Source organism: Aythya marila (genome assembly GCF_965140915.1).
Source record: "Aythya marila genome assembly, chromosome: 9".
In the NCBI taxonomy this organism is placed as follows: Eukaryota; Metazoa; Chordata; class Aves; order Anseriformes; family Anatidae; genus Aythya; species Aythya marila.
In genome coordinates, this window is record NC_139050.1 from 15,145,572 (window position 1) to 15,171,308 (window position 25,737).

At 46.4% G+C, this 25,737-nt stretch overlaps 1 protein-coding gene across 2 annotated transcripts in view; it reads right to left on the bottom strand.

Annotated features, from left to right (window-relative positions):
* Nucleotides 1-10,925: 10,925 nt before the first annotated feature.
* Nucleotides 10,926-25,737, bottom strand: part of IL1RAP (interleukin 1 receptor accessory protein) — a 45,049-nt gene continuing 30,237 nt past the window's right edge. The window contains exons 7-11 of one of the 2 annotated variants that reach the window (XM_082767139.1): nucleotides 24,986-25,115; nucleotides 24,197-24,345; nucleotides 21,716-21,865; nucleotides 20,898-21,041; nucleotides 10,926-11,663 (exon numbers count right to left, since the gene is read on the bottom strand). In XM_082767139.1, coding sequence (XP_082623265.1) covers nucleotides 10,954-11,663; nucleotides 20,898-21,041; nucleotides 21,716-21,865; nucleotides 24,197-24,345; nucleotides 24,986-25,115 — 1,283 coding nt within the window. In that variant the 3' untranslated portion in view covers nucleotides 10,926-10,953. Of the gene's footprint in view, nucleotides 11,664-14,416; nucleotides 17,748-20,897; nucleotides 21,042-21,715; nucleotides 21,866-24,196; nucleotides 24,346-24,985; nucleotides 25,116-25,737 lie in introns of those variants that run through there. The other variant, XM_082767140.1, reaches the window with a different exon arrangement.

Genomic DNA, 25,737 nt, shown 5'->3' on the forward strand with positions numbered 1-25,737 from the left:
AGCAAGCAATATGAAGTGTTAACCAGAAACAATTCCCCTCCTATTTCCCAGACATGTCTCTAAATGGGGTGGCTTTATGGCCATGTTGTGTAGAGGTATGTCCTCGGTGGCCAAACCATGGGCAGTACTGCTGGGCAGTTCTGTTGCCATTCTCTTCAATGTGGGGGACCCAGGTGAGACACAAACACCAGCTCAGGTACCCCTGTGGACCAGAGGGACATAGCTGCCGGTGGCCTCAGCTGAAATCTAATCAAGGCAGAGGTAATAGCACCAGGAGGAGCAAATACATAAAAGTGTACAAACTCCCCTCAGAGCTGTTCACCAACACACAAGTGCTGCAGGCAAAGTCCTGCAGTCCTGCGAAGGTTTGCTCAGAAGCAGAGAGGTGTTGCCAGCATGTACATCCTGCCCAGTTCTCCAGCTCTGAAGGCTTCTTTCTATCCCTTTTGCTATGAAAAGACCCTGAAGAAGGAGCACTCTGGCCTGGTCAGCTGTAAGAGGGGAGACAGAGGTGCAGGGGGGGGGGAGGAACAGGCTGTGACAAAAGGAGCTACCTGCCCACTGCACAGAACAGAAGTGCCAGCAGTGAAACACACAAAGCTGAAACACTCAGAATTATTTTGTTCCATTTTTAATTGACAAGTCAATTTTAACCAAGCAATTAGCATGGCTAATTACTGTAAGAGAATAGATTACTCCAAAGCAGCATAGAGGAAGAATGAATTAAAGAAATATCTAGGATTAAAGAAAAAGCATGTGCTCAAGCTGGCAAGGAGTGCTGAAATTCCCCCTAGAGTGCTTAAAGAATTAGCTGAACTAAACCTCTGAAACATTAGCAATTGCATTTGAGGAAGCAGAGATGACAGTAAGGGTCCCAAAGGAGTAGAGGAGGGTAAGTGTAATGCTCCTCAGAGGGCAGATAGAGGCTCTGGGGATTAGCCTTTCCAGGAGCCAGGACATGCAAGCAATTACCGAGCATCCCATCATTAGTAGCAAAAGAATAAGAAGATAAGGACCCATCTCCAGGGATTTGATGAGAACAAGTGTGTCAAATCAATCTGATTTCCTTGAGATGGTGAGTGACCTGATGGGGAACGGGAGCGTGATATGAGCAGCCCTAGCCTGACAGTGGTGAAGCTTCCACTGCTGTTTCACTGTCATTTTATAAGTAAACCGAGGAATTATGCTCCAACCACCTCTGACTTGTGAGCTGGCAGGCCAAGAAGTACTATTATTCCTGTAACCTCTCTATATTTTTGTTCCACCAGTACCATTATATCAAAAGCATCTTATTTCTTACCTGCATAAGCGTGCTTCTCATGTCCTCACATATTAAAACTGGAAGTACAGACCTTTAAAGATCAGCACCCATGAGGCCAATATGGAACATAAATGTAATCAGAAGCTGTCTAAAAGTGGATATGGTCCAGAAGAAAAGGATGGATCTTCCTTGCACTGTGTTTTGAGTCATTCTGGTTCTTCAAACCTAGTTATGAATAAAAAAAAGATTTTTATGAATTTCCGATGGCTATATTAGGATTTGAGACAAAAGCCACCCAGACCAGATATGCATTTGTGAACCAAATGGAATTTCTGTGCCTGACACTAGGTATTTGCCCAGTGCCAGCTAAGGGGTAAGCCTCCCTCCTCTTCCATGGAGGATTGCAAATCTTTATACAAAAGAGAGAAAGAAAGTAATTATCTTGAACTAAATTCCATCTGGGAAGATCTGCTCTGCCTGCCCCCAGTTCTTTGGTAGCAGGATACCATGCCTTCTGGTAGCACAACAGTTTCTGATCCCTTCTACCAGAGCTCCATGCAAATCAGAAGAAAACAACTTGGCAGATCCCGCTGAAGAAGATTTGACATCTAAATTGAATGCCTGGACCTCAAATTCCTACGATTCAATTGAAAAGCCAGTAGGATTGCCCTTTGGTTACTTGTGGGCTGTAAAACTGGCTCTGAGCTCCTCCAGATAAGGGCTTCTTTGTGCAGCATTGTGTAATGGGTGCCACAGGGTTGATGTGGGCCATAAATAACTTGTACATAAGTATTTTTAGCAACTACTTTCCACTCTCTGGAGATATACTGGACAGCTTGAAGTGTGTGTATCTGCATGTGAAGTGGGTGGGGGAGGCTAGAAGAGCTCCCATCCCGAGCACAGAGCAAATATCACAGCACTCCCAGTACCCATGGTAATGCAATAGGAGCTGACGCCTCCATGCAGAAGTGTCCTGGGCGAGCAAGCAAGACGTTTCAAAAGAGCTGCCTCATCAGAGTGGCAAGGTATGCTGTCTCGTGGTAGAACTGCAAACAAACCCCATGCCCACAAAAGGTGGATGCTGGCAGGAGAGCTCTGAGTAGGGCAGTACCCAGCTGAGTCCCACGCTACCAACCCTATCCAAAGATACCCTGCTCATCCCTTCGTGTCCCCTCTAATGTGCACTTAATGCAGAAAGAAGTGTATGCTGCTGGCTGCATTTTCTGAGGATAACCTGCCTTTTAGGCTGGACCTGAGGGAAATTGTCTGCCTCTATCTACAGATGACACCACTAATCTCTGCAGAAGACTGTCTGGCCCTGGAGGCAGAGCAAGGGTTAAGAGGGAAGCACAGCTGCTGGGGGCTCCAGCTGCAAGGAAAAGACTGAACACATCGTCCTTGTACAAGAAGCTGTACATTAGGAGCACAGGGCTTCTCAGACATCTCCGAAAAGGCAGAACAGGACAAAATCACCCACTCACATCCTCCACCCTCCAGGCACTTCGGAAGGGTGTGATATCCTCCATCGTGTTAGTCAGCCTGTACTAGCTATATCTGATGACACGGTGGGGAAAGTGCAAAGTGGTTATGGATTTCACTTGTATTTATCCTTACAGAATATCCAACTGCTGTGCAGCATGAGCCACAGACACAATGTCAGGATTTTGCAAGATCTGGTTACCCTTCTCTTGCCAAAACCAAATGGACCAGCAGAGGAGTTGTAGACAGTCAGAAAGAAAACAAATAAATAAATAAATGGGGGTGGGGGGGGAAGGGGGAGTTGATCAAGGCTGGGACTGTCCAGAATAAGCTCTGCATTGTGACAGCTAATCTAGGGTAGCTTGATAAGGACTAACTTGACAAAAATCCAGAGAGGAAGATGAGCACTAAACACTATTGAGCTCGGTAGTAAGAACACCCATTTGACATTAACAGGATTTGGGGACACACAGAAGAGAGAGACCTAGCCACTTATGCAAGCACTAGGAATCCAGATCCCTCAAACTCAAAGGAGCTCATTTTGAAAATAGCAGGGTGAAGCATCGGTACACATGCCTTCCATTTTTTCCATAAAGAAAATACAGAATCTATACTCAAGCTGAGCAAGATAAGCTTAACAGACACAAAAATTTTTGTCTGTTCTGCAATGAGGTCTGTATGGAACCAAGAGCAGTTATTTAAAGTATCCAAAAATACTCAGATATCTGGATTTTTTTTCTTAAAGGAAACAATAATTGGTACTTTACCATAATGATCCATAAGAACCTCCAATAACCACTGCTTCTAAAGCACACATATAGCAATCTACCCCCAACCCAACCCTGCTTCTCAGCCATTTATGAGGGGGCTTGTTTGCCTTGCTATAATCCTCAGACACAGCTGATGGTACCTACAAGCTGTGATTAATTAGTTAATGATGGGGACTTGTAAGGATTTTCCCTGCCATTTGCTAGCAATGTTATTTGCTGACAGGAAAGTTGGTTCCAAGTAACTCAGAGCAGAGCTTTGTACTCATTCTTTGGTGCTTTCCACCCTTCAGAAAGAAAGGAAAATACTGGTGTACTATGGTGTAGCATTAATTCTATCTGTTCTGCTCCTGCTTGGTAGAGCAAGAGCTTCTAACTGTCCCTCGCTACATCCAGGACATGGTATTTAAAAAGAAAGGTTAAATGCCAACCTCAGAGGAAAGTGATGAAAATCAAATAATGTAGTGGGTATTCCAATGGAACAATAAAGGTGACAGCAGCTAATGGGAAATGCTGTTAAGGTGCAAGCCACGCAGCTGTGAATTCTCAACAATAGTCCTGGAGTGTGCTTTTGGGCAAGCTGATCTTATTTTAATGTATCAGGAGAAGCATTGGCTAAATGCAGGATAATAAGAGTTAGCTTTAGTCTGTGAAATGAGAGGCCAGACTTTCACTTCATAGTACTGTAACAGAGAGCTGCTATTTGCCTGTCAACTCTCTTTCTGGGGAGGAAAAAAAAATGTTACTCTACCATAAATAAAAGTACAAGTAAAAATGCCAGAATTAATACTTTTTTTTTAATGGGAACGATGTGATCTATTTCCTCTGTCACGTCTTTCCTTGTTCCATCTCCTCTTGTAACATCACCTACTAAAGGCTAAATATAAGCTGTGCACCGAACTGAAACAAGCAGTGACAGGAGGTGACACCCTGCAGGCTGCTCAGATCCGGCTGCTCCAGCACTGGACTGGTAACTGGCAGACAGGTGTCTGCACACAGGCTGAGACCACATTTGCTGATGAAGTCACTGCTCAAAAGCATCTGCTGCGCTGACCTCTTCATTTTATGCAGGACCAAACCCGAGGAGATTTGCTGTACCTGCAGGAGCTGTCCTGTCGGGCTGTTTGGCAGCTGGGATTGCTCAAAATAAGAGCAGAAACTCTTTAGAACTGAAAGTGTCTCCTGACATCTACGTAGTACCTGGCATGTATGTCCTTACCTGTGGAGGATGGAGAGGAAGAATGTGCTAGGGACTGTGAACTGCCCAGATACTTTGACAACGGAGGGGTAGAAGGGCAGGGTGCACGTTGCTGGATTTCAGAGAGGAGTAAATGAGGGAAGATAAAGAAAGGCAGCAGGCTGGAGTACAGCCAGGCAGTGAGCCCCAGCCACCTGCTAAGTCTGTCTCCCTCTAATACCCAGCCTAGTGTGCAGAGCAGCTGGAAGGATTTGGATGCTTGTTACATGTGTTACAATGGCTATCAAGAGGCTTCAGATACAGACAGGCAAGAAAGAAAGGCAGATAAATTTGCAATGAGGATGGGAAGTTAAATCACTTTGATCTAGTCAAAAAGGTGGTGATCTCAAAACATAAAATTCATGGAAGAGGAATTGCAAGTAACAGAGCTGCACTGAACAAAGCACAAGGTTTTGAGTGAGCTCTGGGCCTCTTCCCAGTAATGTCAGTGTGCGGGAGCCTGGCAGGGCTAAGAAAGCAGCGTGCAAGTGGTCTGGCTCACTTCTAAGTGAGCAAAGTAAAGATGCAAGGTGGTGGTGTCTGTGACATAGCCCAGATGCCCTCAGTTTTCTTAATTCAGGTCCAGCTTTTTGTCAAATTCTGGGCAAGAGTAGACCAATTGAACATTTACTGTTGTTTGGATGAGCCAGGGCTCTGGCAGGCTGCTGAGTAGATGAAAGTAGCCAAAACAGATGCAGATATTAAGGGACTTCGCCAGTACTTGATTTTTATTTTCATGCATGTAAATCTGAAGAGGATAGTGAGTGAGTTTGAAATGCTTTCCAACTCTATCAGGCTGTTAAATGCAGGTAAATGAACATGTGTCAGCAGGGCTGATGCTGAATGGGAGCAAACAGCTGTTCTCTAGTACACCGCCACAAGTGGAGCAGATGTATTTGACATAGAGACAGGAAACAAAACGATAGATGTTACTTTCGCCTGCCTACAGAAAGAAGCATGCAATTAAAATATAAGCATGAAAGGAACAGGGTTTTCTTTCACTGGCAACAGTGTACGTTGAAAGAGAGTGAGTGAAGCAGAAGGCATGGATTACTGTCTTCAGAGACATCTCCATTTGTGTTGGCAATATATATAAGAGGAAAGAGGTAGTAAGACATTCTCTGCAGCCAAGAGAATTGGACCTGACACACTAACATAGTACAATTTGAGGAGCTGATATGATCTGATATGCAAACATGTTGATTTATTCCAGCTAGCCATAAGAATACAGTTGGAGGCTTTTCAGTTGCTAAAGTGTTGGTTGAGGAGCTCATGGCATCACTGACCTAATTCTTTAACAAATTTTAGAATACTGAGAAACTGCCAATGCTGAAAACTGAGAATGCTGGGCCAATATGTAGAAACAGGCCAGTGCAATGACCAAAGCAAACCTGATGGCATGTTTACAATGAAGTTTTTCAAAGGAAAATGCTGTTTTTGTTTCAGTTGAAGTGTTTTCAAAGGGACTAGTTTCAACAAAACATGCTGTACATAAAACAGAAATGAAATGCCAACATGTTTTTGACACTTCTGGTATAGCACATTTAAAATGTTTATGTTAAAAAAAAGAAAAAAAAAAAAAGTTAAATTGGGAATTAAATGCTTTCTTCTCACTATGGATGCAGATTGCTAAGAAAACATTTTCTTCATGCTAAACAATAACATCATCTGCTATTTGTGCTCTGTTTTGATATCAGTAGAGGAAAACTAACCAGAACAATGGAATTTCCTATGAATAGGAAACTCAAATACTTTGTGAATCTCTAGGAGTAATTGCAGGCTCATTCCCAGACTGGATCTCAGTACTGGGAAGGTAAGTGTGGAGTTGTCTACATATGGAATTTCACGGTGTCAGCGTAACTAATTAATAGCCAATGAACATGGCTTTATGGGATTAGATATTCCCAAATGACCTTTTCCAATCAATGGTATTTCCAGCTTGGCTGGTAACTGTAGATGCATAGACATGGCAGTCTTTTGTAAGCAGCCCTGTGTACATTCATGGCAGGCTTGTGGTTCTTCATCCTTTAACCAGCAGATCTCAAAAGATGAAAATTTGTCATTGAACATGTTTCTAATGGAAGTCAGCATCTTCATGGCTGATTTGGAGATAAATAAAACATCAGTTACTAATAATTGTGGCAGATGGCACAAAGATTGCCTGTCATCACTATTTCCCGCTTCACCAAGCATGCGACGTGATCTGGATTGCCTGATGAACTGGCCCTAGGCAGATACAGTGCAGCGTAACAGAAAATTCAGCTGAGACCATGCCGGCAGAGTGCTGGGGGACACCACAGCCATAACTCCTCCTTGGGAAAGGTGTTGGAGTGGACAAGCGATGCAGTCTGGTTTCCCACCGCGCTGTGGTGGCACAAAGGAAGGAGTCAGCAGGAAGCAGTGAATAACAGGGAAACACCTCCTTGCACAGCCAAGGCAAGAGGAGCCCCCTCTCCATCACCCATGTTCTGAAAATGACACTGAAAAATTAAATGGCAAAGAAAAGGAAGAAAAGCTTTCAGAAAAATTGAGAAGAAACCTCTCGTGAGCAATAGACTGGCAGATGACTTGTAGACAATGTGCAAATACCCTAATAGACAGAAAAATCCCCAAGAAGTCTCTTTGCTGCAGCAGAGCAAAGTATAACAAGAACCTTGTTTGGAAGCAAAAAACAGACAACACAAAAATCAATCATGATTTTAAGAAGGCAACTGATTATTCACTTGAAGAAACTATTGATGAATTGGAAGACTCTTTGATGGCAATCAAATGACCTTGTGGCTGACATATTTTAGTGAAGTACAAATCATTAGACTGATTACAGGTGTGCCAGTGTAAATGTTGCTTCCCCTGTGTCTGACCATCACTGTGTCCAATGTTATGGAGAATTAAAGTCATATTCTTCTACAAATCATTCTACAAAATTTATGTGTCTCACTAACATCTTTACAGAAGGTGCCTGAGTGTGCATTGTCTTTTTAGAGCTGCAGCCCTTCCACAGCATGGTCAGTAATTGTAGGTAGCAAGTACACCCATGAGATCAAGTGTCAAGCTTTGTCTCCTACCTACAGATAAGGGCAGGCAACTACAGGGTCACCTAGCAGCATGTCTTCCTGCTCCTGGCAGCATTTGTAACTCATGGATTACCATGGTTTCTCAATGCTTCTGGGTGCCAGATGAGGCTGAGTGCCTGGGTGGTGACCAGGGAACACCTACACCCCTAGGTGCAGCTCTGAGCTGTGGGTGCCCCCTCTCAATGAAATCCCCCCACCTGCTTGAGGTGGCTCTGGGATATACCTTGTGCTTGGGATGTCACACTGGGCAGACCCCATCTCAGTGGTGGAATCACCCTTCACAGAGCTTTGTGGTGGATCAACAATAGGAGAGAAGTGTATTTATGTGCAGCAAGAATTAAGAATCTGAGGTATTTTTTTCCCCTGTTTCTGGCATGTGTTAGTTCCTTCACAGTCTTATCATTTGGGAAAATGTCTGCTATAAATACGTTTAGATCAGATGCTCCAAGCTCAGCAGCTCTCTAACAGACGAGAATAGACTTGTTGTTGATATCCGGATTGTAGATGTGAGGAGCAGCCCAATATTGGCATGTCCAGTGGAAATTGCCAGGGAGAGACCTCCTGGGTGCCCAAGCTTTGCAGTCGCTGAGATGAAGATAGATTGATGTTCACAGGGACTAAGTTCCTGAGCTTCCTAGCCAGCTCTGTTCTGTGTCTTCATGATGACACCAGCCTTCCACAGATTAAAAACATCTAGGTAACAGCCGAAATATTGTACAAAAGGCTCTGCATGTTACGGCCTAGTAGCCTTGTAAGACTGCATGCCATAGGTAGGATATGCCAGGTTATAAGAATATTAAATAGGTGTTTTGTTTTTAAACTAGAATATAGTGGAAATCCTCCACATGTACCAATTTTAGTCATTTCTTAGGAGGACTGAGAAGAGTGGAGGGGATAACAGTGTTGTGCTGACTGGTAACTTCAGAGACGATTGCATTTTTTATGCAGTTGATAAATACACGCGTACCAAAGAGGAGAGTGGTGACTACAGTCCATCTGCACCAGTCAGCGTCAGATGGGATATGAACAGATTTAACTGATTTTCACAGAGCAGAACTCAAACCATGTGAAAAGTCTATTCTGATCCTAAATTGGGACCTTGTTTGGGTGCTTGGGGATATTTCTAAGCTACATGCTTGGGAAGAGAAACAAATACAACTGACATGGGTTCTAGGGTTTTGTCCCTGTGTCCTTGCAGAGATAAGCCATCCAGCACAGTGTGTTTTTGGGCTCTGTGAGCCTGGCCTCAGGGGCAAAAGCCCATAGTTCTGCACACCCTGGAGTCTGGTGTCTCTCGGCATCTGTTATGAGAGCATCCAATGCCCTGGGTTACTTTGGTGGGCAGTCTAAAGGTAATAAAATTAAGCTAGCTCTGTTGAAGCAACAGGAGTAACAATGATCCTTACCTTTTTTTTTTTTTAATTTTATTTTTTTTCATGAAGGGATGACATTTAGCCCAAAAAGGCTGGAGTAGGCCAGTTAGGACATCTGTTACAAGCTCCAGCTGTTGTTTCCTGCAGTTTTGGATTGCTGTAGTCGACTGAGACAGCAACACGGTCAAATAAGAACAAGGTTTGTAAGTAAAAGCTGTGTAAATGCCAACAAATAACAAACGTGCTGGCTCTGGATGTTGACTGATTGCAAATTATTTGTATCTTGTAGCTTCTGTGTTCAGCTCCACCAGACTCGCTGACAATTTAGTTGTAGACAACCAGAAACATTTAACCAATTAATGTGATTTTGATAATTTCTCACAAAGCATTCTGCAACTTATCAGCTCACCTTCCAAATATCTCATTCCCTCTCCTATTAGATTACCCAGAACGGCCGTGTATGGACAAAACTTCTGAGCCTTTTAAAATGCACCTGCCTGAATTTACAGAGAAATCCATGTCTGGATAGTATGCTGGATTCTGAATTTCTGAGCTGGTAGGGTTTGTTGTTTTTTGTTTGTTTGTTTTTTGCCCTTATTTTATGTAGATTGACTCAGCGCCAGGTTTTTGGTTTCCATTTTCTCAGCCTGCTGCAGCAGAGCTGTTAGGATTCAGCTCACAGAAACTTGTAATGGGAGAGCCATCAGCTTTACTTGATCTCAGAGAGAAAGGGCAGAAAAAGTCGAGGCACTGCTGGGGATGAGGTGCAGCTGAAGGAAGGAAAGTGATGTGTGAATTATACCTGGGCTTCAGCACTGTCAACATGGGTGAAATGTGGCTTTAAGTGGATTGCTCCAGCAATCTTACAAGGGCTGTGGCTGAGGATGTCAAATATGGGTCTGTCCTGGGAGCCACAGACAGGCTCAGCTCATATTTCCAAGGTAGGAAAAAAAAAATACAAACCTGAGAGGCAGCAACCAGAAACTGGCCATGCAGCTGACAGAATAAATTCATCACTGGGGAAGCCAGGAGGGGACCAAGCCCAGGAACAGACTCTAGGTGCTGGGATCAGGGAGACCTCAACCAGAGTGGGCAAATCGCCTCCCAGGCGCTGTGTGGTGAGCAAGACTCCAGCGTTTACCTGTTCCCGAGACTGTACACTTAACAACAGCAGGTTAAAGAACTCTGTTTTATTTAGAGAGAAGGAACTTTAAGGTTTTGACCAAGTTCTTTTAAACCACAGTGGATAAAGCACCATGCTGCATGGTGCACTCCTGTGCAGCTGGGGCTCCCGATGAACTCATTTGCAAAGTTTTATTCTTATTTTGCAAGCCTCCACATTTCCCAGACGTTCCCACCAGGCACGCTGCTTCTGTGTCCATCCCTGCATCCCTGTACCCTTGCAACCCTCCCACCCCACTGGTGGGCCCTGCCCTCCCAGCAGCAGCCTTGCAGCTAACAAGACCACAGCTGGGGAAAAGAAACACCGGGGAGATGCTCAGGAGTGTTCAGCTCCAGTTTGCTGTGTGAATTAAGCAGGAACCAGCAACACAGGCAGCCCCCAGCCACTGCTCTGTGCGTCACCACAGGTCCTTGGCTCAGATCGGCAGCAGCAAGGTGACCAGGAGTCCCCTGTGCCTGGCAGTGAGTGAGGCGGTGCAGAAAGACACCAAGTCAGCCTGCAGTACTGCACAAATGTCTGATACGGTGAATTTCTGCCCTGGGCACACCGCCTGCAGTGCCACCGAGCGCTGCCCCGAGGCTAGAGGACGTAGAAGTCATTGTTGTTCGACAGATCGCTGTACTGGCAGAGGGCGAGAGCAGGAGCCTGTGAGGGTGGGGGTTCAGGGCGACTGCTGCCCGGCCCCCCCTGCGCCCCGGGCTTGCAGAGCTGGGTCTCCCACCAGGGCTCCGCCACCGCCTGGTGCTTGCGCTTCAGTCTGTTGCCACCATCGCAGTAGGTCCCGCAGCACCGGCAGGCCAAGAAGTGCTTGGCTCGGTGCTTGGCCTTTGGCGTGGAGGCTGCGGCTGTCCCCCTGGGTGCAATGCCTGTGGCCGCGATGCCCGGCGGCTCAGGCCGGCCTTTCAACCGGCTCCTTCTCCTCTGGACGGGGTCTGGGCTGATGTCGGACTGCGAGGAGCAGCTCTCGTTCCAGCCGGAGCCGGCGCTCAGGCTGCGCAGGGGCAGGGCGAGCCGCAGGGCCTTCCAGAAATGGGAGCCCGAGCGCTTGGACTTCTCCCCCTTCCAGGTGACGAAGGAGACGGACTCCTTCAGCTGGAGGATGCTGGGGTGGGTGCACTGCAGCGGCCTGTACTCCACCACGATGAGCTTGGTGGCGATGGCGTTCTGGCACATGATGCCGAGCTTGAACTCCAGGAGGCTGATGCTCTTCTCCGTCAGGTAATCGGGGCTCAGGACCACGATCATCCTGCGGCTCCTCTGAATGAAGTCGAACACTGCTTCCGTGGTATCTAGGAGCACAAGGGTGAGGAATTGGGGTGCACAGGGGTGGGGGAGCAGGGAGAGAAAAGCCAAAGGAAGCTGTTGGATGGCAAACCTGCACAGACACACCCCCTCCCTTCCCACTGAAGGGAGCCTGGCACAAGCCCAGTGAATTTCCATTTGCCCACACTCCTGCCAGCCAGGACTGCAGGAGCAGTATCAGCATTTTCGCTCTGCAGTTAGCTTTTGAGAAGGCTGAAGTGGTAAATGAGAGGCCAGGACAGCAGGATAAGCCAGGACCATACTCTGACTTCAGCACCACACACCACTACCCCTGCCAGGGAAGGGCAGGAGCCTGCTAATAGACAGGTCCTGGTTGGGGACCACCTGCCCGCAGCCCTTTGCATCAAAGAGAAGCGATTGCCCCACTGTGCCACAGCTCATGCTGCTGAAGTGGAGATCCACCTCCCTCTCGTGCTGCTCACCCAGAAACAGAAGCCTCCAAATTTAGAAAGAGGAAAATGCCAGCTTTAAACATCTGCATTAGTTCCCCAAGTGGGATGGGGAGGTGAAAATACTGTCCTCCAAAACATTTCTTGGGGCTGGTTGCAGTTTGGAAAGCTCAGCAAGATGCTTGGCTGGAAGGGTGCCAGGCAAGGGCAGCATCTCTTTCATTATAAACATTGAAAAGCAGCAAACCCAAAGGATGTCCTTGGGCTTCTATCTATGGCCTGGGATGCAGTAAGCATATTGAAGGTGTCATGGCTCATGGGTGAGCAGCAGAAAGGATGGGAATTAATAGGGCTGTGGCACTTAGCAAATTAACTCCGGCTGATTAACAGAACTGTGAAACTTTAAAAGATAACAGGTGGAAAGGCCACCCACTTACTGCAGGCGGGGGCCTGAGATGGGGGCACCTGAGGACAAGGCAGTGCTCAAGCAGGGCAGGGTGAGAGCGCCTTGGTAAGAGCCGCAGCGGGGAGGAGAGCTGGCACTGCTACTGCTGCTAAAGCCGCAGAGGGGCTAGGCAAAGGCAGGCAGAGGAATCTCAGCAGCACCCAGCTCCCTTCTGTGAGCTGAGATTTATACACATAAAAATACCTCTCCTTCCATGCGGTGGCAATGCCTTTATTCTTGGAGCCCTTGGCCGTCTGTTTCCTTACCTCACAGCTGAAGGTGCACTGCGCACCTGAATGCATCTTATTTTAACACTCTGCAAAGAAATACTTTTTCAAAGACGTGACTAGCTGTAAAGCACAATGTCCCTAGATTATGTGGGGACCAAAGACTTGGGATATGAAAAATGATTGAACAATTAATATCCTTCTGGAGAAAGTAGGGCACTGTTTGGTTCTTTAATATAACACTGGAATTTGAATCAAACTATTTGGATTATAATTTTCTTGTGTAAAAGGTTTGGGGGATTTCCCCCCTCCACAAGCACAAGTACAGGAAAACACTGATTCATCGAAATCAGAAGTAGATGATAAAGTCAGTTCTGTCAGAACTGTAACTGAAAGACGTGAAGCACTCTAAACACCCTATTTCAAAGGCACAAAGAATTGGCAGCAATCTCCCAATTTACTGAGTCCAGGCTTCACTCAAACCTTTCTGTAACTGATTGAGATCTATTTTGAAATCAGCCAAGCTTCAGCATCTTCTGAAAGAAAAAGCGCCTTTGCTGGCTTGAAAGGTCTATCTTTTTGAAACCAGAATCACAGAGGGATGTAGGCAGGAGCAGCTCCTGGGAGGTCACCTCTTCTACCCTCCCGCTCATAAAGGACAGGTTCAATTAATGTGAATGACTCTGAAACTGCTGAAATGAAATGTTTTGATTGAGCTGACAGTGAAGATTTCTTTTTTATCAATTTAAAATTTGCAGCCTTTTCAGACTCAACGTTTTCTGGCAGCATTGATATTCAAATCCCCAAAGATACATTTTATTCCTGAGAATGGGATGCCTTTAGACGTGGCGGACCAGGGCAGTTTGGGATGTTCAGATTACAGTGTAATCCCAGCTCACAAAAACCACCGGGTGGCTGTTTCACAGCATGCAGGCAGGGCAGTTCCTGCCAGTGCTACCATCAGCACAGCATTGGACAGCCAGGAACAACACTGCAGGGCTCCAGGTAACAACAGAGCTGGAAAACCAATACTCCTGGCAATCTGCTCACACTAAAAAACTTCTCTGCCTGGGTCACAGACACCACACCTCATTGACCCCAAATCCCTAGATGATCACAAGTATTTGTTTTGCTGGTGGTCTTAACATTTGGGGCTCATTCTGAACTTACCTGGTAGCATACAGTCAAGGGAAGAAGCTAAAAAAGTGGCTTGGATAACAACAAGAAAGCTCACTACATTTTCCAGCCAAATACCTGGAAAGTGATGGGCAAAGAAGCTTAAGTTTGATTTCGGTATTCAGGGCAGATTTTCAAAACTCTGGCTCACAGCTCAGTACCTCAGGCAAAGGGATGACATTTCCTTCCCATTTTCCTATCTTGTGATTGTTCTTTGGTTCAGAGGCTTGGTGTGTGTGCATGTTGACTGCTGGGTGATATTTGAATGCTGTACATCTCCATATTTCTGCCTTTGTAGCAGTGGTAATGCCTAAGGATTTGTACAGGTGCATCATGAAACAGCCAGGAAAATCCCCCCGCTAACGCAGCATCCCCAAATGGTGTTGATGCTGGGACTACACACAGTCATCCTTCTTTCACAACCATTTGCAGACATGATGGGGGGGGGAGGGAAATGATACTCATGAGAAATGCACAAGGACTGAAATGCAAAAGTGAAAATGTTTTATTGAAAAGCAAAATAAAATAATACTGACACTTCACAGACCAAATAACACAAAGGCAAAAACATACAGGGAAGAGAAGGTAAAACTCTGGAACAGCTGTAAGACATCAAATGGCATGGGGAGATAAATATTCTTTCCAATTCATGCAATGCTGTTGCTTCATGAAATAACAATGAGGAACTTTGTATGAGCTGCATATTGATAAATGTTAGGTCACAGCACGGAGACGCAAATGAATCAACTGAAACTGGACAGAGGCTGTGACAGAAGCCTCACATGGAAGCCACAGGTGGCACTGGATGGAATGGTTGGGTGTATCTGAGGGGTGGTTCAGATCAGCATGACAGCGGGGACTGGGGTCTGTCCCTGGCCTGGCAGCTCCCAGTGAAGGCCACGGTGATGATCCTGGGGGAGCAGCACCAGAAACAGCGCTCCTCAGGCCCCCTTCACACCACTGCACCTTCTGCCTGGTGGGTGCTCTGCTGGCGCCTCTCAGTAATCCTCTTCTGGGGTTGCAGTGGCACCAAAAGCCGCTGCTATGAATGCCAGGGAAAGACCCAGTGCATTGTTTATTTGGAAAACCGAACAAAGTCAGCATAATAGATGAAGTGGATTTTAGTTCCTAAAATAATCAGACCTACTGAAACATCAGCAGATCTCTTGGTACCTCAGCCAAAAGTGTGGTGTGATGTGGTGAGGTTTGGGATGTTAATTGAATTTACATGTATTTTTGAGTTAACTTTTTAACAATCAAATTGGAATCTAATGCAGTCCTGCTTTGGCCTCAGGGCCTTCCCTCTGCCTGCAGATCTGGCAGCTGATTACAAGGATGCCGAAATCACTGATGCAAAGGGGAAGCTGGGCAAAATAATGCTGTTGGAATGGCTTCGCAAAGCTTAGCATGGCCTTGGGTGGTACCTCATCCAAACAAAGCTTTCTGGAGCGTGGGAAGCAGCTCTGCCCCTCCACAGACAGCCACAGGAAAAGGCTCACTGACAGCAAAGCTTTGATGCACTCGGAGCAGACAAGGAGCTCCACAATCTGTAGTGAGGCTGACTGCAATTTTTCACTTGCTTAAAGCAAAGCTCATTTGGGGGTGGAGGAGAAGAGTGGGTAAGGGATGGAGAAGGAGGTGAGAAAGAAGAAATTGCTACGTGTTCCACATTTGTACAGTACCTTCCCCAGTGACATGGGTGGCTGGGGCTGCCAGCTGCCCCGGCATTCTTATTATTAACCACGAGATGCTACGAGCAGGACACTTTGCTGAAGCCAGGATTCAGACCCACACCATTGAGGCTGGGCTGCTCACCAGGACGCCCTCAAAGCTCACTGCCTGGCTGAGCGAATAGTGCATAGACTCCACATCATAGTGCTTTTTAATGCCATTCACAATGGCTACACTTCACCTGCTGGACACCAACAGAGTGAAAGCATGAGTCAGAGGTGACTCAGGAGTAACCATTACCTACAAAAGATAAGCATGCATGTAGTGTGCGTAGTGCTGAATTCCACAATTAAGTGGGAAGGACCTCGCATGGGGAGCTACAGGAGTGCAGGCACCCCTGGAGCTTGTAGTATTACGTGAATATGTTGTGAACAACAGTACCAGTCAATGCCAGGGTCCCGCTGTGCTTTGGTCTGTCCTACAAGGGAGGGGACACCCCCATCCTTGCTTTGAAAGGCCTGTCGGCTGGGGGTTAACCCACCACGTCTTTTCCAATGCCTGCTGCCTTCTATTGAAGCAAGGACTGGTACTCAGTGGTTTCTGCATTTCCATTTTGTGCAAAGGTTGCAGAAGCTGAGATACATGCTCTGTTCTGCAACTCCAGTTTGGAAACAAGACAGGTGGAGGTTCTGTAAAACCAAGGCTAGTTTAAATCTCAGCCCCAAATGGTGAACAGCGATGCTGCTCATACCTGGGCTGGGCACACTGAGTCTTGGCCAGCTGGACGGAGCTTTCAGTAAGCTCAAATAAGTTTGCAGGGCTCCCTGAGGAGTTGGGCGTATATCCAGTGTCATCCCAGAGTCCTCAGCAGCGCCCTGCACAATGCTTTCCCCCAGCCAGCAGCTCAGAGACAGCAGGCAGGTTCAGTAGTATATTGGGGTTCCTTGCAGTGCTTGTGAAGTCCCTGAGTTTACGCTACAAAGAAACATCTCTCAGACATGCTCTGTGGCCTGTGCTAATGAGAGATTTTCCCTGGATTATGAGCATTACGGCCCTAAAGGATTTAGGATACTTGGAAGACTGCAGTGTCCTAGAGATGGACCACTTGTTAGTAGAAATGCTACAGTACAAAAAGCACCTAGCAGAGCTTTTTTTTTTTTTTTTTTTTAAATAAAAAATACTTCAGTATAAGCAATTTCACATTGCCAGACTACCTGAATGCATCTGCTCCTATAAAAATGCAGGGAAAAAACATGAGGAGCCTTAAGAGTTTATGCTTTCCCCACCGAAGCGGAAATCTGTGGTCCTACCACCATCAGGACTAGAGGGCTGGGACGCACATGAAAGGCTCTATTTTGGAGACACCAGTTAAGTTGCACCCCATGCTCTGCTATGGGGACCAACAACCAGGAAGGAGCAGAGCCACCGATGAGAGGAAAGGAGCCCTGTCCTGGAAGCTCAGGAATGCCCAAGAGGGACAGGGTGGAAGAGTACTGGCCTGTACAAATGCCATGCTACCAAAAGGTGCTAGCTGCATCCCACCCCAAGAGCCCAAATTCAGACTGAGACCAGGGATTGTGCAGCTGATTACAGAGGTGTGCATTTGCAGAGAGGTAGGGTATGTACTCTGGTCTTTCTACTGCCAGGGCAGTAGAAAAGCTGCAGAGAAGCACAACCATCTTCTGAAATGCCCAGAGGCCTTTCATGGCAAAACCTGAACTCCTTCCCACTCCCCAGCTTGACTTTTTCTTGTTTTGTGTTGCTTTTTTGTTTGCTTTTCTTGATGGTGTCAAACATATGAGGGGTCTTTCCCATGAAAGCTTGAATGTGTAGCAATTTTTTTTGCTGGCAATTCCACCTGCAGCTGCTTCCAGAACCTGACCTTGGGGAACTTGGATTTCTCGCCTTTCCATTTAATGATAGTCAAGGCTGCCTTGGCCTGCTTCAGCTCCTTCACTGTGCTCTTCTTGATGGCTTTGTACTGCACTAGAATGACTTTGATGTTGCCCTTGGAGGCCATATTCTCTAGACCAGCCTTGAGCTCCAGCAGGGCCTGTGTCCCCTGTGAGACGTAGTTGGGGCTCAGGACAACAAGCAGGCGTTGGCTTTTCTGGATGAAGCTCAGGGTTTCGTCTGTGACAACTGGGAGAAAGAAACATCAAGGTGGTTAGTGACGGCTGAGAACACACTGCTGACCTGGAGTCACGCTAGCAGATCTCTCCTGAAGAGGACAATAAAATCCCTCAGACGCTCTCTCCAGAGATTACGTTGGTGTTTCCCAGTCCTACAAGGAATTTCAGGTAGGGTCTCCTACCCCATGGCTGGCACCCCCTGCCCACAGAGGGACATCTGGTCCCAGCCCCAGGCTGCCTACAGATGTGTTTCTTCTTCATGTTCTGTAGAAGTGTCTGATGTAGTTACATCTGGAAGGTGCTGGCCTGGCAGCATCTGATGCTACAAGGATGCCATCTGGCACGAGAGCTGCTCTGGAGGAGATTTAGCTTTGTTCTAGGGACAGTGGGAAAAGTGGCTCTCTGGAGCAAAGCAGGAAAATCACCAAATGGACAACATGGGACCTCATGTACAAGACTCAGCCTGAACAAGCACCAGGAAGCCAGCATGCTTACGCTCATCAGGAAGATGTCCAGAATGACTCAGGGTAATTGGGTAATCCCTTTGCTCCTCTCACCTTGGTTTCCCACACCAAATACATACAATAAGTATCTACACTCACCCTGAGCAGCCTCGAGGGTTAACTTATTTTGGAAACATTGTCATCCCAACTAGTGCTACTCATCCAGCTGTTCCTGCTGCTGTCATTGATGAAACCAGATTTGAGCATTTCTAAGAGTGACAAGTAAAACATTCAGAGGACTTTTAATGAAGTTTTAATGAAGAGTCCAAAAAATGACAGCCTCAGAGCATGTCATGGTAGCTTTCTATCCTCTTTGTTTTTCTAAAACCTGCAGGTAAATTGTCCTTAGCCACCTTTCTGTAATTAATGTGAAAATCCTTTGCAAGTGTGAATTCCGGTGCTCACTCTGCTGCAGGATCTCCCACACTTCATTGACAAGAGAATGCTCTTGACTGGGCAGAAAATACAACGGAGAATAAAACTACGCTGACAGGCAACTTCATTTAGCTGTCAAGCACATTTGATTAATTCCTGTCAGCAAACTCAGAGGATAATCCATCTCCTACTGTTTCTCCATCAAGGACAACATAACTCTACCTATGACACAGATGTACACTCCAGAGGCATGACACCAGCTGCCAAAAGCTATTTCCTGGCCTGCCGTGCTTCTCCAAGAAGATTAGTCAAATCCCAGCTCAGAAGCAACAGGGAAGCCCCAGCAGTGTTGCAAACAGAGCAAGGACGAGCCACCGCAGCCGAGCTGGGGAGGGCTGGTTCGTGGAGCTCGCTGGATTGAGGCCAGCATTACCCACTGGGTGGTGGTGAAGGCAAGGGAGCCCAGGAGAGCTGTGCTGGGAGGAAAACGAGACTGTCCAGAGGGAAAGGATGGAAAGAAGTGGCAGACTGAAACAGAAAGGACATGGATGTCTTGAGGAACAACTGGTGGGAATAAGTCTGTCTGCTCAGCGTCAGCAGTGGTCCTGCAAAACCCAGAGGAAGTCAGGCTGCCTGGTACAGCATGTCTCTCCCTTTCACAGTCCCATGCCTGTGCACAAGGGAGGAAGCACCAGACTAGCATCTGTCCATTCTGCCTTCCTAATGATCTGGCAAGCCTTTCATGTCAAGTTACATCCAGTATTTACTCAGCTATTGATCGTTTACAGAACAAGTTAAAGTGCCCTTCTTGCAATCCCCTCTTCAGCAGCCCTGCTCTGGGGCTTTGTCATGCCAAAACTGCTGCTCCCCAGGGCTCTGCTGGGAGCAGCCAGCAGCAAGGAGCAGTTTGGTGGGCAGTGCTGAGCGCAGCAGGGCTACAGACAGCACAGCTAACAGGCAATATTTGCAACAGCCCCAGAAGACTTGCAAACTAAACTGAGTTTCCTTGTGCAGCTGGTGAATACACTTCTGGCATACAGCAACCTTAAATAGCAGAGAGGTAGAATAAGCTCTGTCAGTGCCAGATTAACCAGCCTCAGGTGTGAGAGCTTGCAAACTTGCTCTGAGCCTGGAACAAGTATTGAGAGCCTGGGGGGTGACCTGCCACCTCATCCAGGTGCTCTCCAGAGGGAGCAGCCTCAGGATTACAGCTGCCTCCCTTCCCCCGAGGCACCTGCACTTAGCTGCCCTCAAACTTAGAGGTGCTGTGACCTGGCAGTGATCTGGGAGAAAAAGAAAAAAGAACCTCAGACTGCTTCTGCTCCCTGTCTAACAGCTGGGCTAGGACTCTGCCAATCCACCCTGCCCTTTTCAGAAGAGGCTCTAACAGACTCCGTCTGCACAGGTTCTGACCACTGGGGTCCAAGCCCAAAGCCCATGAATTCAAAGGTTCTGCACTGGCAATAGCTCAGCCTTTGAAATCTTAGTAGGCATCAGGGATCATACATCCAACCCCCAGCTCTGGCAGTTTGTGACTGTACGCGTATCTGGAGAGCTTCACAAACTTCCATTCCTGGTGATTCCTGCATCCCTTTAGCAGACACTGTGCCTAAAAACTTGGTGCATGATTTAGTTTGAGACAACAAAAAAACCCACTCCATCTTAATGAAGAGATGAGTGTCACTACATGCAAAGTATTCTTAACCATAGCAACTAATTTTACGCTATGTTAGACACAGACTTTCTAATTAACGAGGGTGAGTGGGAGGCCTCCTGGGAGGGCACATTATCTTCTCACTGATGCTGGAACAGTGTTCCCCACGCCTCCCTGCAGCGGACACTCCTGGTTTTTACAGGCGCTCACCAACACCCTACGTGAGCTACCAGTCTGGCCCAATATCACATTCCCCTCTCTCTTTTCTTTCTAGCCTTGACTTTGTTCCCCCTTTCTTAAGGCAACTCAGAGGTTTTCTGTGAAGGTCAGTGGACCAGTTCCTTCATGTTGATGGATCGACAACTCCTGCACATAACTTCTGGCCTGGAGAGAGCAACTGAAACAATCAAAAATCACTTGCCCATAGAAATATTTCTGGTGGCTTGGAGCATCTGACATTGTAATGTGAAGCAAAAACGTTAGAAGATACCAACAAGAGATTGTTCTTGGAGATAAGGAAGAAATATAGAAGTTAGGAGTTGGCCTTTCCAAACTATCAATTTTCAGTACCTCAAAGACCAATAAAGAGAGGATGTGCATGGAGCACAGCCCCCTGTGAAATACTCACTTCCCCCAGGGAGGCTGTCTCTGTCGAAGATACACAGCTTGTACCCAAACTCGTTCTCCAGGACTCCCCGCAGCGTCAGCAGCACAAATTCCTCCTCCTCCGCGTTGCGTGCATAGGACACATACACATCATACTCCTTCCCATCTGAGCGTTGGGAATGCAGAGAAACACAAACAGCAGAAGAGACACTTATGATACTGTGCATGCTGAGCCTTTGACTTGCTTCAGAGGAAAAGCAAACACAAAGGCTCACTTTGAGCCGAGGTACTGCAGATACACATCAGTTTCCATAGCTATGAGACAGCAGTGCTGCCTTTGACTGCTCACCCTGAGCACGCAAGCATCCAGACACCATTGGGTTGCTGTAGGCATCAGACTGCAGCAATCTGACTACCCCATTCTGTCCAGCATCCTTTTGTCTTCTTTCAGCTCTGCCACTGCTTCCTCCCATTGCTGTCTACGTATATGAGCAATCCCACCAGACAGCCTTGCACCCTGCCTATACTCAGAGCCACAGCACCCCCCTGGCAGGTTCACACAACAAGCAGTGGGTCCTCAAATGCCCTATTCATCCTACAGGGGAAGGAATCTCAGCTCACAGTCTCTTAAGATGGATTCCTGGTAGCACAGGGAAGCTGTGGAAAAACTGAGGGCAGATGAGTGATTTCCAAACCCTGTACTTCAGGTGTTTAATTATCTCATCCTTTTGGATGCCTTCCTACATTTTAAAGTGATTTGCTCCCGATTCATGAAATCCTACATAAGGGTCACCAGAGAAACCAGGGAATTACTTATTTTGTAAGCCTTTAACTTCTTACCTAGAACGGTTTCATCTGTTCCAAAATGAGCCCGATAGAAGAGAACCATTTCCAGCCAGTATACATGATAGACAACGATCAGCACAACAACGAGCAGGATGGTTGCTCCCAGTCCACAGGCCAGCTCCACGGTGTACTTTGGTGCTATAACTGGGTTCAAAACAAAAAAGCAGGTCTGATTTACCAAACAGGATGGGCCCTCAGCTAAGTAGGAACAAGCTTGTATCACATGTAGCCGAAACACTGGCCCTTCAGAGGAATATGGCTAAGCCAAGGCTTTTCTGGCACGACACATGGTGGCTGGCCACCCAGGTGTCCCCAGTCTGGGATACCGGGTCTGGTTGGGCTAGCAGGGCAAGTCAAAGCACAGGCTGGGCTTCTGCCTCTGAGCACAACCCTGGGAGCTGCTGGATGGTAGAATGGCCTGCACATGGACGTCACTTGTAAAGTCCAAAGACAGCTCATGAGCATGGTCCTCTGAGCGTGAAGATATGCATCTTCTTAGGGTAACAGAACTGCACTTACTTCTAGGAGAGCCAGCTAAAGCTCATCTGCAGCAAAATAAAAGCAATGGCCATCACTTCTCCCCCCCATCACAGGTACACAGTTCTTGTGTCTTGTCCCTGACTGATAGCATGGATATAACTAGCCACAAAATATTGTTTCCAATCAGGAAAGGAGAATCAGAGTTCATACCAAAAAAGATTAAACGTTTGCAAACAAACAGGACAACCTGTGGGCATCAAGCCACAAAAATCACAGCCCTCCCTACCCACCCCCAACTCATACAGCATCTGTCATTCCACTGCTGCTTCTTTGTATTAAGGGCATAAAATAAAACTGTATCCCTGGGCAACTCAGGTTTACATGGTGATTCAGGTGGCAGCTCACATGCACACTGACAAACTGGATGACAGAAGAACAGCAGTGAGTACAAACATCACCAAATTCCAAGATTCATTAAGTTTTATTTGAAACTTAATTACCAAAGAGAAAACACAAGGAATTTAACAAGTTTCATTAGGTGATGAGCAAAAGTGCATGAGGATGAAAGGGAAAGCATCCAGAAAAGTCAGGAAACATATATAGCCTAATGTAATGAAATAGCTGGAGCCAAAATATATAGCAACTTGCTAGAAACTGGAAGGAAAGTGGTGAGGGGTTAGGTTGTAGCCTGCTTGGCAGCATTCCTATGTACAGTGGGGTGGATGGTCTGCAGTGAGCTTAGCTTAAGACTGTTCTGCCAACAGTGGTCACAGCTGGTCCTTGCAATTTGCTGTGGAATGAAGAAGAAAGGAGGTGTGGTGAGTAACAAGGTCTGCTCAGAACAAACCCACTCAACTGCTGCAGGAACAGCAGAAGCATATGGAGGAGGAAGAGAGAAGACAGTGCAGATCAGTCCACTAGAAACAGCATTTAGGCACTGCTGTATAGAGAAAGAATTTGAAGGCCCTAGAATCACTTCTGTACCAATATCATCACCCCAGAAGAATTAGGGATGTAGGGTGAATGCACTAGCAGACTGCTTCAGTCTTTCAGTTCTGTTTTGGGATTATTGTTCCTTCCTAATGATTCAGAAAAGGTCCATCTCAAAGAGGACTAAAAAGTAAAGAGGATGAGGATCAAGAAGGAAGAGAGAGAACCCCGAGAAAACAGGTCTATGAGCCTTTCCACGCTAACAGGGAAAAGTGTGAGGAATATTGTATTTAGCATGATCTACACGAGGCAGAGTAGCACCTCATATGGGAAAGTGGAGGTCTGACCTACAGCAAACAGGTGCTGAATCTCTAGATGAGATTGATAAGGAGGCAGAAATATCCGCCTTACTCAGGAAATTTCATATACCTGTGGTGAAGGCACGGTTCTTATTACTCAGAGATGGGGCTGTGAAACAGGAAAAATGCCTTTGAAGAGATGTAAGAAAAAATGCCCCTCTGAACAAAGCTTGAACAGAGCTAGATCAGTCCATACCAGTCCCACAGAAATGGTTGTATCTAGACTGGAGCATCATCACGGTAAGAAATAAAACCTCAGAGCATTGCACTCAGAACACCTTACTCCCTGTGCAATATCACAGAGTGCAGCTTGCCTTCTGCAGGATGCCAACAGGTAGCTGTTGCATCACACAAAACCCTCACACAATAAAGGAATCTGAAATCATTTCAAATAGCCTGTCCCTTTGGGTCTACATCAACCGAGGTACACAGATGGGATGAGAACAGCTCTACCCCTCCCTTTTCTCCCCAGATACTTGACCATGGCATGGGAATGTGTGACACAGACTTTGCTCCCGGCCTCTGAGAAGAAGTACGGCATAAGCAGTAACAATACATTTATGCATAAAGAGTAGTGTGTGTTGGAGAAAAAGGCCTGAACAAGTTATTTGTTCCCCTGCTGTTTTGCAAGGCAAGGTTCAAGGCTGGATTAACAGCCCAGCCTGAGCACACCTCATTTCACAACTACGCTCTGCAAGTACTTTACCTTTCATGCGCACTATGGCCTGGCTATAGGTCTCCCCTCTGGCATTTCTGGCATAGCAAGTGTAATTTCGTTTCAAGTCTTCTGGCGTGGCTTTTGCAACTGTTAGAGTCCTTACGATAGTTTTGTCTTCAAAACGTTCTATAGTTTCACTGTAAGAAAAAAATAGAGTATTACACACATGAAACTGCAGTGAGTTCTTACTGACAAATACTCCTTTCCTGATACAACTTATCTGGAAGGTACCTAAACTGGTATTTATAAATTGAAAAAGACTTCAGTTTTTTAATGCAGCTGCAGCTATCCCTTTATCCTTTTTTTTTTTTTTTTTTTTTAAACCTGATAAGTTTTTCCCTTTGCTTTTTTTTTCTGTATAGGTTTGCAAGCTGATCAGGCAGTGATTGCCTTCCATATCTAACTCAGCACCCAACAAATAGGTTTCTGAAGCTCATTTGGGTTTTTCACATAATTGCATTTCTCTCTATTCCCCCCGATCAATACTATGCATAATACTATATATTTGTTTTCAGCCTCTGTCTCTTGAAACATTATCGTTTGTGGTATTACAGAGCATGCCTCTAAACAGAATTGTGTCTGCCCCTGTTTTAGAAATCTGACAGTACCATCAGCTATTTGTACTGCTACCAGGACCCAAATAAGTGATGATGCGAACCAGTAAACAAGGGCAGCTCTAGCAGGGGTATGGTAGTGTCACACACCTGCACCTACACTCCTCTGTGGGACACAGAAGGGGGTTAGACACAAGCCTAGGCTGACGTTACTGAGCATTACCGTTGTGTGACTTTAATCTTAGGGTCCATGATGTCATCTGTGTTTTTCCCATCTATGGTCCACCACACCTCAGTCCGGGAGTCCTTCAGAAAGGTAAAGAAGACCTCACAAGACAGAACAAGGTCATCTCCTGGGAAGAAAGGACCACAGTGAAGTAGAGCAAAGCAGGAACAGCACCACAGTGACTGCTGAGCTTCCCGGTGACACTATCAACTTGAGCTCTGCCTCCCCTTCAGGAGGCATTGAGGGCAGCACACCCCTTCAGACATCTAACTGTTGAAAATCCTGGACACATTGACTTGTGACAGACAAACAGGAAAAATTATCCTGCTTTCCTAAATAACTCAAACTTCTTGACTGCATCAAGTGATGCCCCAATGGGAGGTATTCCATGCTAACCACTTCTTAGAAAGCTTGGCAGTCCTAATCATCCCCTCTGCACAGGGGACTGCGACCTTGAAGAGAAGCATTTTGGTGTTGAAACACTTGTTCAGGCACTTCACTTCCCCCCAAGATCAGGCTTGGGAGCCTGAATATAGTTGTGATCAGCCCATACATGACTGTCTCAGAGAGTCAGTGGGAGAAGTCTGATTTTCTCAGCCAAGAAGTGGTGCTTTAAAGTGAAGACTCTACTGCTAATCATCATCATCGGCATGACATTTATTACAGCAGTGTAACGGGACATGATCCATTCAGAGTAGGGAATTGCTCCAAAGAGCTGTCAGTCTAAACAGATGGGGTGGGGGAAGTGG